General features: G+C 27.7%; 1 protein-coding gene across 1 annotated transcript in view; it reads right to left on the reverse strand.

Annotated features, from left to right (window-relative positions):
- Positions 1–14,313, reverse strand: part of LOC111626412 (phosphatidylinositol transfer protein alpha isoform-like) — a 33,943-nt gene extending 19,630 nt beyond the window's left edge. Inside the window, exons 1-4 of the mRNA XM_023369778.1 lie at positions 14,282–14,313; positions 8,865–8,895; positions 5,850–6,013; positions 3,166–3,257 (exon numbers count right to left, since the gene is read on the reverse strand). Coding sequence (XP_023225546.1) covers positions 3,166–3,257; positions 5,850–6,013; positions 8,865–8,895; positions 14,282–14,298 — 304 coding nt within the window. The 5' untranslated portion in view covers positions 14,299–14,313. The remainder of the gene's footprint in view (positions 1–3,165; positions 3,258–5,849; positions 6,014–8,864; positions 8,896–14,281) is intronic.
- Between the last annotated feature and the right edge of the window lie 211 nt (positions 14,314–14,524).

Consider the following 14,524-nt stretch of genomic DNA (forward strand, 5'->3'; position numbering starts at 1 on the left):
TATATATATATATATTTTGTTTGAGAAACATAAAAAAATAATTTTTTATGATACAGTAAACACAATTATTATCGAAAAAAATTTTAGGCTTAACATCGATGAAAATTCAACATGGCGTCACAGGCAACAAATAAAAATTTCAACATCAAATAAGTTAAGTTATACTCTTTTGTATTATTTTATATAAACAGACATGAATTGGGTTTCCTGAAAATTGACTTAGTTTTTTCTTAATAATATTTATTATTTTACTATTTCACATGAAAATGTAATTTACTTTTAGTGCATTTATTAGCTTTCATAGTATTCTTGGTATTATGCAACCAAAAATAGAAGCATGGAAACTCATGAGGAACCCGTAAAAAATGATAAAGTATAACTAAGAATATTTCTAAACATGAGCATCCAAGCATACCTTGCTTTTATTCTTAGTCATATAATACTAAGAAAATTGTAAAACTAAAGATTTATTTTTTACTTTTTAGTGAATTTATGCAAATAAAGTAAAACTTTAAAAATTAAAAAATATGGTTTTATATATATAATACTCAATTATAAAAAATTATTCTTGTTTCAGCATTTAATTGTGAAGTGGGAAAGAAAAAAATTGTTATAAGATTTTATATAGACAATACAATTAAAAAAAATTTTTTAAATTAATTTTTAAAAATCTAATTGTTAAAAACTTTTTTTAGAGTTTGCAAATAATGTATTGTTATTAAGAATACATAAGTGAAGTTTCAACTACATCAGAAACTGGAAAGAAAGTTAAAATTTTGTTACTTTATCTGAACATACAAACAATAAATTAATAAAAATTCTTTAAAAATCTAAACTTCAATCAATCTGACAGATGGAAGCATTTATCTTAAAAAATAAATAAATCATAATTTTATTTTTCTTTAAAAGTACAGCAAATTTTTATAATTAAATTGTTGATAATTGCTATATTCAGTTGAATATGGTTAATTTTTAGTGTCTTATGGGGAAACCGTTTAATCATTTCTATAAAACTTATGAAAACTAAATCAGTTTATTTACAGGCATGTCTGCAAAAGGACTACTTTTTAGAACTAATAACTAAGCTAAATATAGTTTGATATTTTAAGAATTTAAACTGTAAATAGTAAATATAATAGCCAACTATAAAAAAAGATTAAGGTACTAAGTGTATCAAATAGTAAGATGAAACAGATAAACTATTTTGTTAGAAGCAGTCAGTTGTCAAGGAAACATTTCAAACTTCTATAACCAATTAGAACCATAAGGATTGATGTTTTCAAGTTACATTCTTTGGTATTATAAACTGAATTATTTTAATGCACTTTAAACAGCAATTTTTGAAAAAGAGCACCAATGTTTTAATGGGCCATCATAGGCAAAAACATTAGTCTATTTCAAAAATCCACTGTTAAAGATAACTTAGCTGGGTTATTTAATGTATCTATATATAAAATGATTAAAAACGTTTTATGAATACAATTGACAGCTGAGAATTTAAAGCAAACATTTTAAATTGAAATATCTAAACAGTACAAATTTGGTACATATCATTTTGTTATGAAGCTACATATTGCAGATAATGTTTGATCAGATGAAACAAAGTTCTCAGATTATTATTAAGTTTCATTTAAAATCATGTGATTAAAAAGATTTCCAAAAAAAAGTATCACCACAAAAGAAAAAAAATAGATATCACCACAGTCAATTTTTCTTAGTTTGACCAAGATCAAAATTCTAACTTAATATGGTAAAAATGTCCCTAAAAATATTTTCACCAAAATAAAAAGTTACACTAAAAAACCCTGAATGTTAGGAAGTTATTAGAAAAATGAAAAAACTTACACATCCTGAGTAAAGAATCTTCAAAGTAATTTTTATAGTACTGTTAGTTATAAAAATCTTAATTGTGTGAAATTTGTTACAAGTTAATTACTGATTTCACTACAGTTTCTTGCATCTTTGACTGCCATGTAGTCACTAAAAGAATGTTTTTCATACCTTTTGTTGGTTTGGCCAGATTCACAATAGGTGACCAATTAGTGAAGCATGGAGCCTGATATCCTGATAAAACTACCCATAAAGTTGAGAGACAATGCAGATGGTAATGAATATAGTTTCCCAAAGGTGGCAAGCTAACCCTTATTGCCTTGACTACATGGCAGTCAAACTTTATTCAGGACAATGTCAACAAAAAGTCTATGCATGAAATAGTGACATGGATAATCACAACATCCAAAACAGATTGTTTATGCTGAAAGTTTTTCAAATTTACCGTATATATAATCAAAAAGAACTTTCCACAAATTTCTGAACTGTTACAGCATTCAAATGTGACATTTAACAGAATCCAAAACAATCTTTGTCTAATGCTGTAGAAGCTAAAATCTAAAACAAGCCTACCATTTTAGAAACTGGATAATTATACAAAAAGACAATTATTCCATGATCTAATTGACTATTAAAATTAAGATTGTACTGCCAGATAAACATTGAGTAACCACTGACAATGAAATTACATTTACAGATTTTGTTACAATGATCATTCATTTGTAAAGAGTTGAACTTACATTGAAATGTTTATTAGCAATATTTGTTAAAACATTTTTACACATTATGATGCATAATCAATTTTCAATTTTTTGTTAATTGGCATTTGTTACATTTTTACTGTATAACTAGCATTTTGTTACTGTACTAGCATCTAATTCTTTCTGGTAATTGTAATTATGTAAAAAATATTTAACAACCCAATTAATGCACCTTTAATATTGGTAAAATTTAAAATAAGTGCTAAATGTTTGCAGCCTAGTTAATAGGCCATCCTCAGGTATAAGAAAAGAATATAAGATAATTATAACAGCAGTGGTTAATGCAAAAGACTGAAGATATTGCCAGGCAGGGAGGAAGAGAGATCATTGTCTACTGTTTACACACATTATTAATGGAGTAGTAATAAATTTCACACATCTCCACAATGTGGAGAAATGCATGAGGGGGTGAGAAACTGTTCTGATGATTTGGGCTTCCTGCCAGTGTGAATATTGAAATGTATTAAGGCTAATTGAAATTTTTCAAAAAATTTGGTATAATATATTAATGGAAAAAATATATTAAAACTATTGGTGCTCCATATATACTTTGATTATATTTTTAAAAACTCACCTGTCTTACAGTATGGATAAGCATTCCAAGCTTCTTCATGTATTTCTAAAGACCCTTTTGGTGCTAGTAATCTTATAAATGCTGGAACTTTACTGCAAATTATATTTTATGTAAATTTTTCATATAATCACAAAATTAAAAATTTTTCACAAATTTTTAAAATAGTCAATAAAATAAAATTTTGACAATTAAAAATCAAAATTATTTTTTTAAATATAAAAAAAGGTACATTATAAACTACTTTAATTTTCAAATGAAATATTTTTCAGATTATAGTAATTATTGAAGTCTGTCAGGTTTAGCTTAAAAAACTGAAACATGAAAATACTTTAAACATTGTAACTATTAATTCATTATTAAAACCTCTAATTTATCATGCATTTCAAGAAAAAAAAACTTTAAAAATAGATGAAAGTCCAAAAATTAAAAGAATCAAGAACACACATGAAATTCTTAATCTTTTCAATCAATATAGATTATGTTATGAGCAATTAGGATTGTCTATCAATGATACACATTAGAACAAAAATTCCAATCTACTCATTTTGTCTATTGGTTAAAAAAAATTGAATAGTTTGACTAAACTTTTATAAAATCTGAAAAAATACATTTATTTTTAATGCTAACAACAAAATATTGGCCATTTGAGCAAGTGTTCTTATATAATCTTTTGCTTGTTTATTGTTCTATAGAATAGAAATTTTAAGTTAATAAAATATTTACACCTGCTTAAAATCTAATAAAATGGCTGAACAATATAACTACAGTAAGATGATAGTTCGTATGTAATTTTGTATATATGTATTTAATACATTTTAGGGTTGTTTTTAATACTTTCTATTAATCTGAATACAATGTGATGATTAATTTTGTGTCAAGTGAACAAGTCTTTTTTTTTAAAATATTGTAATTTTAAATATTAGGAAGTAAATTAAATATTGTTTAATTTACTTCCTAAAAAAGAAAATTTTATTCAAAATGAGTCAGTTCATCACACAGTTCAAAAGTTCATCTAGAAAATATCAGTTTTCTGGCTAAGTTTTTGATTTATTCGAAAAATGCATAAATTTAATATTGTGAGATCCAGCCTGGGGTACAGGGTAGGTTGTTACACCTGTATCACTTACTAGGCAGCTAGTCGGTGGGACTAGTTCTCTACGATCCAGATCACTAGATCTGATCTCAAAAATTTCATAGGAGAGCGATAACCGTTAGTAGATCTGAACTGTGAAGTCCAGATGCTTGTCAGGGCTGACACCAGTTTGTCAATTTATCGATCAGCAGACAAACACGCGTATGAGATCTGATTCAGACACAAATTAAGAGTCATTTCGTTTGATAAACAAACAACAATAAATTTAATAAAACCAAAGAAAATAAAAACTAATACAAAATACTAATGAACGAGAGATTTAACTACTACAAATATCGAGAGATATATGGACTTATATTATACCCGATGCGCGATCGAGAGAGAGAGCTCACAAAATCGTTAGAAACGTACAACCAGTTCTAGTTGCCGTTCATTTTCTTCTCTGTAGGCAAGGGACACTTTGGAGATAAAGTTCATTTACTTCTTATCATGGGAGATCGACATGTGCACAAAATCAAAGTATAATTTCTAAGTGCAGACTCTGGAATTCTTCTATGTGACTCGTCTAAGGGCGTTGGTCATCAGGAGGAAAATGTGTGGAGTTTGGACACTTTCAGATCTGTCGCTGAACTCCCCGAATTCTGACAAATTTCCTCTATATGTCACGATTGGCGATCAATCATCATGCAAAGATTCCTCCGTGAGAACAGATGGAAAGGGGGATATGTGAGGGGTAAACATTTCCCATCAAAGCGAGAGTTTTCGCAGATAAGGGAAAAACAGAGGATGTACTAACTTCTGTGAAAGGAAGTAACATCTGTTATCTATTTTTCCCACATTAAAACGTTATTTTTCTCACCCAAACGAAAGAATATTTTATAACAAAATATTAACATTATTAATAAAATTACTGATTTAGACCCAGGGGCCTTTCAGGTCTCACAATATCTAACAAAATAAATATAAAAAAAATAATAAATAACATCAAATAAATATGAAATCTAAAAACATTTTCTTCTCACTAGTATTTTAAATTGGATTTATTGGTGATAAAAATGATAATCTTTAAAAAATTCCTTCTAGAGTAAATGAAAAATATAAATATGTATATTACTTATGATATGAAATGTATCAGTTATGCATTCTTTTAAGTTCTTTTCTATGACATTAAGTAAAAATGCTTTTATTATATTTAGAAAAGGTAGATGTGTGTGGGTGTGGTTTTACACAAAGTAAAAAAAGTATGCTAGAATACTTGAAGTCCAGATTTAAGATTAAACATTGAAACCATTCCACCTTCAGAACTGCATGTAAAAAATAGAATGCTGAACAATTCAAAAATTACCTGAGGGTGTAGAATAATGGAATAATAGTCTTGTAATTCCATTATTCTATGCCCTCAGGAGGATTTCTAATTGTTCATTATTTTTGAACATGCAGATCTGAAGACGGAATGATCCCAAAATGTTTAATATTAAACATAGACTTGCAAACATTTTTTTCTTTGTTCTTTCAGTGAAAGCATAAATTTTGTATAGTGACAATAATTCATATTTAATGTCAATTATAGAATTTTAATAAAATTGCTCACCTTGCCAAATGATATATCTTGTAAGTGTACTGACCAGTTGTAAATTTTCCACCAAGAAGTGGGACATCGTGAAATGGCTCATTTTTTAAAACTTCAATTCCTTCACCACCACCTGTTTCATTTTTACTTGCTTCTGCCACAGAAAATAACTGACCAACTTGATACTAAAGTAAGAAGTTTATGATACAGAATATTAAAAAGTTTATTAAATAAATAAATCTCATTTAATTTATTAGACAATAAATCCTGGAAATATGAATTAAAGTACAAAAATTTATTCTAAACTTAAAAGCAAATTATAAATAAATTTAGCTTAAAAGGAAAAATAAGAATGAGCTTTATTCAACAATTTTTAGAAGACTAGCTGAGACCAAACAGTTACATCAAGATAAAAAAATTAAATCATTTATAAAATTTGAAAAGAAACCTAACTTAGGCAATATCATCAAATGCAGCAGGTTGTAAAACAACATATGGCTTTGGTTGGCTTGTAATCAGGCTAGAAGATGGCTATAATACTAATAAATTATGAAACAATTTGGTACTAGAGGGAGGTGCGTTAGGTACCATCTCTTAATAAATTTAATTATAATTTTTAATTAAATAATTTAGAACTACTGGAAGAAAAGAATTGGCCTGAAGCATGTATAGTGATGTTTGCAGCAGGTTGTGTGTGAATATTTGATTATTAGACCTTGTTTGAAAATAATGCAATTTGTACTTTGTTTTATTCTCGAACCTATTTATTTTATCAATCTCAGAACAATGAAATTTCTAAATAAATACAAAATATTTGAATGAATGTTTAATTCTCTGTAGCCTCAATCATTTCTAGGAGAAAAATTTTTGAAAGTGATCTTAAAAAATTCATTTAAACTGTTAAAATTTTTATAGTATTTGGAAATAAATTAGGAAAAAAAAAGCATCGCTTATAAACAAGAAAATTACTGCTGCTACTACATACAGGTATACCAGCTGAAAAAAAATCCTGTTTAAGTAGTCTGATGAAGAAAGTTTTCTTTGAGCAGCTAGATCTTAAAGATTCACAGTACTTGAAACTGCTGACAGTAGTAATCATTTGATGAAAATTTCCAAGACAATAATTGAAAAATTAATAAACAATTTAAGACTTATTTTCCTGAGATGTGGGAACAAACATCAAAAAACTCATTACTGTATATAGACTTAAATTGTTTATTAGTAGTAGTAATTTTTGAAAAGCAATAATCTTGAAACATTTTGATATTGGATCTATAGCAGTAACAAATGTACTGTACATAGTTTATATATTTAATTTTTTTCAAAAGAATAATAAAAGACTAATATTTTTGGCAACAGATTCATCCAGAATATTCAGATAAAAAAAATAAGGAACATTTTAAGATACAAAATTTACAATGTTGATTTTTGCTGTGATCTGAAGATAGTACAAATATGAATATTGCAAAAAATATTTAATGTTTTTGGACTCAAGACTCAGTGGTAAGTGCGTGTGTGTGAAAGTTTTTTTGATTTAGATAAGTTACAAGTTAACTGAATGATTATACATAAAAACATATACAACAGTCCTGCCTCACTCCCTTTGCCATGAAATTTAAAAAAGTCATCTTCAAATTCCTTGAAATTTAGATATGCTTTCATATTTAAAACTTTTAACTTCTAAGAAAACCCCCCATTTCCCTTTCTTTTAAGTACATCGTAATCCTAAAAAGCATCTAAAATAGTGATTAAAACCTGCAGCCCAGGTCTACGAGTCAATCTACAATTTCTAATAAAAATAATTTTTGTGGATATTATTTTGATTTAGTGTTTGTATAATTTTGTGTTAAAGATGAATTTGATTCATTTATTCTTACAAATTATAGGCTTAATGTGTGAGTATTAGAAATAGTTGATTAATAACTCTGGATTTCTAAGACTTGTCTTTAAGATTTTTCAAAAAATTTTTTAAAATTAAAAAGTAATATTAAATAATTTTTGTATACAAAAATTTTAAATACAGTGGAACCTCGCTTAACAAGCATAATTTGTTCCAGAATCTTACTCTTAATGCAAAACACTCATTAAGTGAAACAATTTTTTCCTTATGAATTAATGTAAAGTACAATAATGTGTTCCATGCTGAAAAAAATACTTGAATATTTTATGTATAACATTTATTCAAAGAATATTATACAATATACATTGTTAAGGAGCATGAATCATCATTATCTTTTCTTCTAGTGCAGCGTGAACCAACCTGGAATATGAATTCAATTTGCAGAAAAAAGTCTGACAAACACGCCAAAAGATAGCCCAAGACTTTGGCATATGTAAAGGCTATAATTAAATATTAGAGGTTGCAGCCGAAATTTTCATCTCTATAACATGAACATCGAACGTTGAGTGCCATCATCTTGTAAGCATAGAAGTTTGATAATTGCATTTGGAGTGTCATTGGAATCATGCTCGATGTTCTAAACGTCATTGTCAAACTTCTAGGCTTACAAGATGGCGGCACTCAATGTTCGCATTTTAGAGATAAAAACTTCGGCCGCAACCTTTCTATTAGAAATTAATTTTACTAGAGGTAGGCAGTCATGTTGCTACCTCGTAATCTCTTATTAAATTAAAAATTATTTATTTATAATTATTAAATTTAGACATCTCTAAAATTTAATTTGGAATTTGTCATTAAATTTAATACAAGATGGCAGCATAACTGCCTACCTCTAGTCAAATTAATTAATTCCTAATATTTCATTCTAGCCTTTACATAGCCCAAAAATTTGGCATATTGTTTGGCGTGTTTATTATATAACGGGCTATGGTTGACATTTATACATAATATGTGTGAACACAAATTTGGAAAAATGTGTGATCACAAGCGATACTTAAGATGCTAGCAGAATGTATGCTAAACAGAGACTGATGTAGCATGCGCACAATCTGGGACTTCCCCCTCTCCTTGTCACTCTTTACGCAAGGTGCTCGTTAAATGAGGTTCCACTGTATGTAAAAATAAGAAAGACTTACCTCTTCCACAGTCAAAGGGAGAACCACACGACTGAAAAAATTAAATCCAGTATTAAAAATTATATTTTAGTCCAATAAAGTTACAATTATTTCATTACAATATTCTGAACTAATTACAATCAAGTTCAAATATCTGAAAGCCAGGATATTTGACCATAATCATACAGATCCTATCTTTGCTTCCAAGGTTTGAAGCTTAGATCAAGCAGCAATCTGGTTATAAAAGCTTTTTGTAGATAAGCATATAAGTCCAACTACTAATTTGGGTCAATCTCCTCTTCAAGATTTTAAATTAAAAAAAAAAATTTATATATGCATATATAAACATCTCAAAAAGATCAACATTATTAATCAAAGCTAAACAAACACCATAAAAATAATCCAATTCGCCATGGCAATTGTTTGGCTTTAATCTGGAAAACTAATTTTTGTATAAGATAATGGTTTAATCAATTATTTACAGTAGAGCGTCGATTTTCCGAAAGTCAATCATCCGAAACGTCAATCATCCGAAAGAATTCCAGTCGGCAAATTTAAATTTTCGCCAGTGCTGTGGCACTTCAATCTTTGACTATGTCTTGGGCTACTCAAATATTTTACGTTTTTGATACTAAATTAACATCTGAAGTATAATTTTTCAAAATAAAAAAAATAATTTTTAACGATACAATAGTCTTTGTTAGGCTTATCATCAACAAAAATTCAACGTGAAGCGACACGCAACGGATAAAAATTTTGACATCGGATATGTTAAACTATTTTTTCGTACGTAAATCAGTTATCCGAAATATCAGTTACCCGGACAACCCCAGTCCCCAATTGATTCGGAAAATCGACGCTCTACTGTATTTAATTTTGGAATTTGAACTAATCATCTTAATTCTACATCAAAAATCTGGTTTTGATACATTTATCTATACAAGAAACCAAAACCAATTTGGTAACCTGAAGTATTTTGAATTAAATAAATTGTTATTTATTGGTTATCAAGTTATTGGTGTCAGTATTTTGATTTATTTGATTCAAAGTAATGACACTGTACCAACAAAATTTAAAAATTTTTACTGTAACATTGTCTTTCATATATAAATTAAAATTGTCACGTTTAACTGATAGAACTTAAAACAGAGCATTTTTAAAATTATAGATCAAGCATGCAAAGTTTTACATGTCAATTTCACATGTTCACATTCTATCGATGCATTGAATTAGTCAGTTCAAATAGCACTTTCCAGGATGACTAAATACAGTAGACTCCCCTATAACGCGGGTTCCTACAATGCGGCGAAAAAATTGTGACAGTATTCGTATAAAGACGCTAAAAGGGACGCATAAAACGTCATTGCTGACTCGTGTCGTGACAGGATTGGTCGAATATGGATCAATAGTAGACGAGCAGCCAAACTACTTACATGCTACGGAGAGTTTAGGCGAGTAAGTTGAGTTCACTATCGTCTGTACAGTATGTAAATTAGGTACCATCAGTCTAATACAGCACTGTAATTTTATACATTTCTTGTGAAAGAAACATTTCTTACTCAACGACCATAAAAATTATTTATATTAATGATGTCTCCAAAGTTCAACAAATTTTTTACAGAAAAATAACTTATCAGAAATTGCGGCCACCGTTTGGTGCACTGCTCTGCGATGAAAACAAGCTTAAGCAATGGCGATGTTGAACGGTGCACACCCAGTAAGTAATCCTACAATTTTTTTGTTTATAGCATAGTTTATACAAATTATTCCCAAAAAATTATACGTGTTTTGGAAATGTTGAGTCGAATTAGTCAAGAATCGATTAATTTTATGGAAGAAAACCTTTCAAAACAGCCATAGTCCCTAAACTGCACACGTGTCGGGCTGTGATTGGCTCATGTATTTAAGAATTCCTACAACACGAAATTTGTATAACATGGAACGTATCTACCACGTTATAGGGGGGGTCTACTGTAGTGTCTCCTTAAGCCAGTATTTTGACTATTGATATTAGTAATTTAAATTATTTGTGTAATTTTAGGAATGACAATAGTACACAAGTCAAATATCAAAGTAATCTTTGTAAAAGAATTCAAAATTGTTTACCACAAAGCTTACATTAAAAATTTGAAAATACTGTTATGCAGTTAATAAGATTTGAAAGACTAAACAAAGCAAAATGACTTCACAAGACTAAAAATGTACCAGTTGACAATTTGAGAGTCAAGTTTACAAATTCATTTAAAAAGACATCAAATATAGAAAAAATTTAAAAACATTTAAGCATTTTATACAAACCTTTATTAACCCATTATTTATGTAACCTCATATCACATTTTTGAATAATCAATTTTTAGAAAGAAAGATAAATTGAATGCTAGCAAAGTTTTAAAATATTGATTAAAGATAGTGATTCTTAAATAGAAAAAAAATATTTTATATACCGTATTTATTTGCATATAAGATAACCTCTCATATAGGACAAGGTGTGACTTTAAAGATCAAAATAAAATTATAATTGTATTAATAAATCTAATTTTCTTTATTTCATTTAATCAAGTAAAATATCAAATAAACATAAAGGCACACATTGCCCTGCAAAAATTACTGGCATTTTAAACTTTAAGGAAAAATCTTGTAAAATCAACAATTTGTTCATGTAAAACTGGACAATTGGGGAATTTTTTTTTGCCAATTCTTAACAGTCAAATCCACTCTGTCAATTACTCTTATGACTTTCTCTGAATTCTGATTTCAGAATAATCATCTGTTCATGTGGGAATGGATTAAAACTTATATCAGGCTCCCATGTGATTTTGGAATTTCAATCTGGAATTCAATTGAAAAGCTTTGCTTTCCTATTGCTATTCACCTTTACTCCCAACAATATACACGAATAATTCAAATGACCCAGATAAAATACCCTCTTGTATTTAAAAACATAAGTAAGCATCTGGTAAAAAATGTGAATACACAGTTCACGACAATTATTTGCAAAAATGCAAAGAATCTTTTGCTTGTGCGTATAGGATGACCTAGGAATTTGAATATGTGATAAATGTATAAAAACCTCATCTTATATGCGAGTAAGTACAGTATACTTGCATATAAAAACAAAGTATTTGTAAGTAGTAAACTTTTATCTGAAATATGCTATTTTCAGTTATACTCCCAAAGAAATTTGCATTTTCAGTTTTTCATAATTTAGTTTAAAAAAATATTTAATGTTTAAAATTGTTCTAGGTATTTCATTTCATATCATAAACAGTACAGTAATATATTATAAGCATTTATAATATGAAATCTTTCACATGTACCATATTATTGATTAAAAGAAACTAGTTTCACCAAGAATAACTATAGCTATTTTCTTTACACCACTTTAGAATTGATTAAGTTAGATATAATGATATTAAACTGTGCTCAAATTTTATATATAAGAATTATAAAACTTTTTTATAGTTTATATTTTTTAATTTAAATCTAAGCTTATTAGAAAGAAAACTTCAGGAGCTAAATTATTATCTTAATATAAGTTAATTGTAAATCCAGTCTTTAATCTTTAATATAATCTTAGCATTTTCAAAATAAAATTTCAAATATAAAATGTACATAAATAACCAAACCAATTTCCTAATAAATATCTACAAGAATTATATCAATCTTGATTTTCAGACTAAACTAATTATTAAATAATTAAAGTGTGTAATTTGACTTAAAGGCAGTTAAGTCACCATTTTCTGTTGGCAATTAAACTAAGCTTAATTTTAACACGAAAATTCCTCTAGTAGATGCAACTATTAAATATAAATGATTTCTATGTGCCTTTTCCCATTTTTAAAGGTATGCAAAATTTATTCTTCAAGAGAAAGGCTTGCATAAAAAAATGGCCTGAAATACTTAGACAAATTATTATTAGTGTAATGTATCAGACATTATGGCAGATTCAGGATTAACAATTATTCAAAAATGATTCATATTTCTAAATAACAGCTTAACATATTGCTTTTGATTTTCAGACTCATTATAGATAAAGTTACCAGCATCTGCATTAATTAGTAAGTAAAACTGGTAGCAATAAATAATTTAAATTGATGAAAAAAAAATTTTAAACTGATTTTAAAAAAATCAACTGTTTCAAGTTTTCTACAGTGACCCTTGCTAGCTATGTAACTTTTTGCATCAATCTTTTTCATTAGGTTTTTAAAATTGTTAACTGAAAGACTGATTATAAATTATACAAATTACAGTATGACATTTATAAATCAGAATGATTCCAAAATGAATAATAGAAAAAAGGTATGAAATCATTGCATTTCTTCTTTGATAATTTCTATAAAAATTAATTATTTTGAATTTATACATAAATTATCCTTAATCTGTGCTCTACACTGACTACAATATTTCTTGGAAACAATCTTTTTTCTATTTGTACACTTTTATTTCCTGCCATTGAAGTCATATGATATGCATTATATTTAAAGTAACAAATGATTGCTTTGGTGTTAAGGGGTGCTGTAGCACCATAAGAATATACTCTGAATATACTCTTGATTTTGTTTGTTTACTGTTGAAAAAAAAACCAGATTCATTTCTAATACATCTTAAATGCAAACAAAGTTGATATTTTGTAACACTTTCCTATCTTAAATTTTGTGAAAAAGGAAAATTTAAATACCATTAACATTAATTCTTAACCATTGAGATTAAAAATTTACACATTAAGTTATATTTGCAATAAAACCAAGAAATATACACCAAAGACAACAGTAAAATATCTTGTATGTTACTGATTTTAAGTATAAATAGTACATAAAATGGTGACACATTTGAGAACATTTCACAGTAATTCTACACAGCTTACATAATATTGCTCCTTTTATAAAAATAGCATGTCCTCTACATCAAATTCTCAGAAAATGTGAACTTAGAACCAATATTTCAACTATTCTATAAAAAAAAAAGCTACTAATAGAATATAAATAATCTAATTCATTCAAATGCATAAGAATTTTGCAAAAGTAAGAAAGATGATAAAATTTATTCCTTAATTATTCTAGACTAACCAGATCAATGAAATAAAACAGTAAAATTAAGCAAAATAAACTTTATTTGAAAGCCCGATTCTCAGTTTAAGAAAATGAAAAACACAAGCATGGTAATAGTCTCTTCTCATTAGCATTTCTAATCCATAATAATAAAAGCATTATCCTTTCCAAAATTCAAAGCATAATGCACCTGACATGCTTTTTATCTGAAGACATTTCAACTATTTTATTCAAACAAAATGTGAAGTTTAAAATAAGCTTCTAAACAAAGAATATAATCTCACATTAGCAACAGTGTTAAATTTCACAACTGTTTAATTAAAATCACACCCAAATGTTAAATAATGACAACTGCTGAAAAAAATAAACTTTCTGTTCAACACAACAAACCTTTTCTTATTAAACATGGCATCTGAAGCGTGTGAAAGCAACAGTCTAAGAATATTGTGATACTGATGATTGCAATTAGTTCCTTTCCATCTCAAAGCACAAAAGTGGTACACATTTTGTCAGATTTGGCAGCCACTGTCAGCTTATTTCGCTTGGGATGATTATTATTATTCCGCAGATCTTTTTGTTGACCAATTGGCGGATTACTTTCAGGATATCCTGCAGATTTTCATTAATAAATAC

This window comes from Centruroides sculpturatus, unplaced genomic scaffold (genome assembly GCF_000671375.1).
Source record: "Centruroides sculpturatus isolate CEXI.00-Female unplaced genomic scaffold, Cexi_2.0 scaffold111, whole genome shotgun sequence".
Taxonomy (NCBI): domain Eukaryota; kingdom Metazoa; phylum Arthropoda; class Arachnida; order Scorpiones; family Buthidae; genus Centruroides; species Centruroides sculpturatus.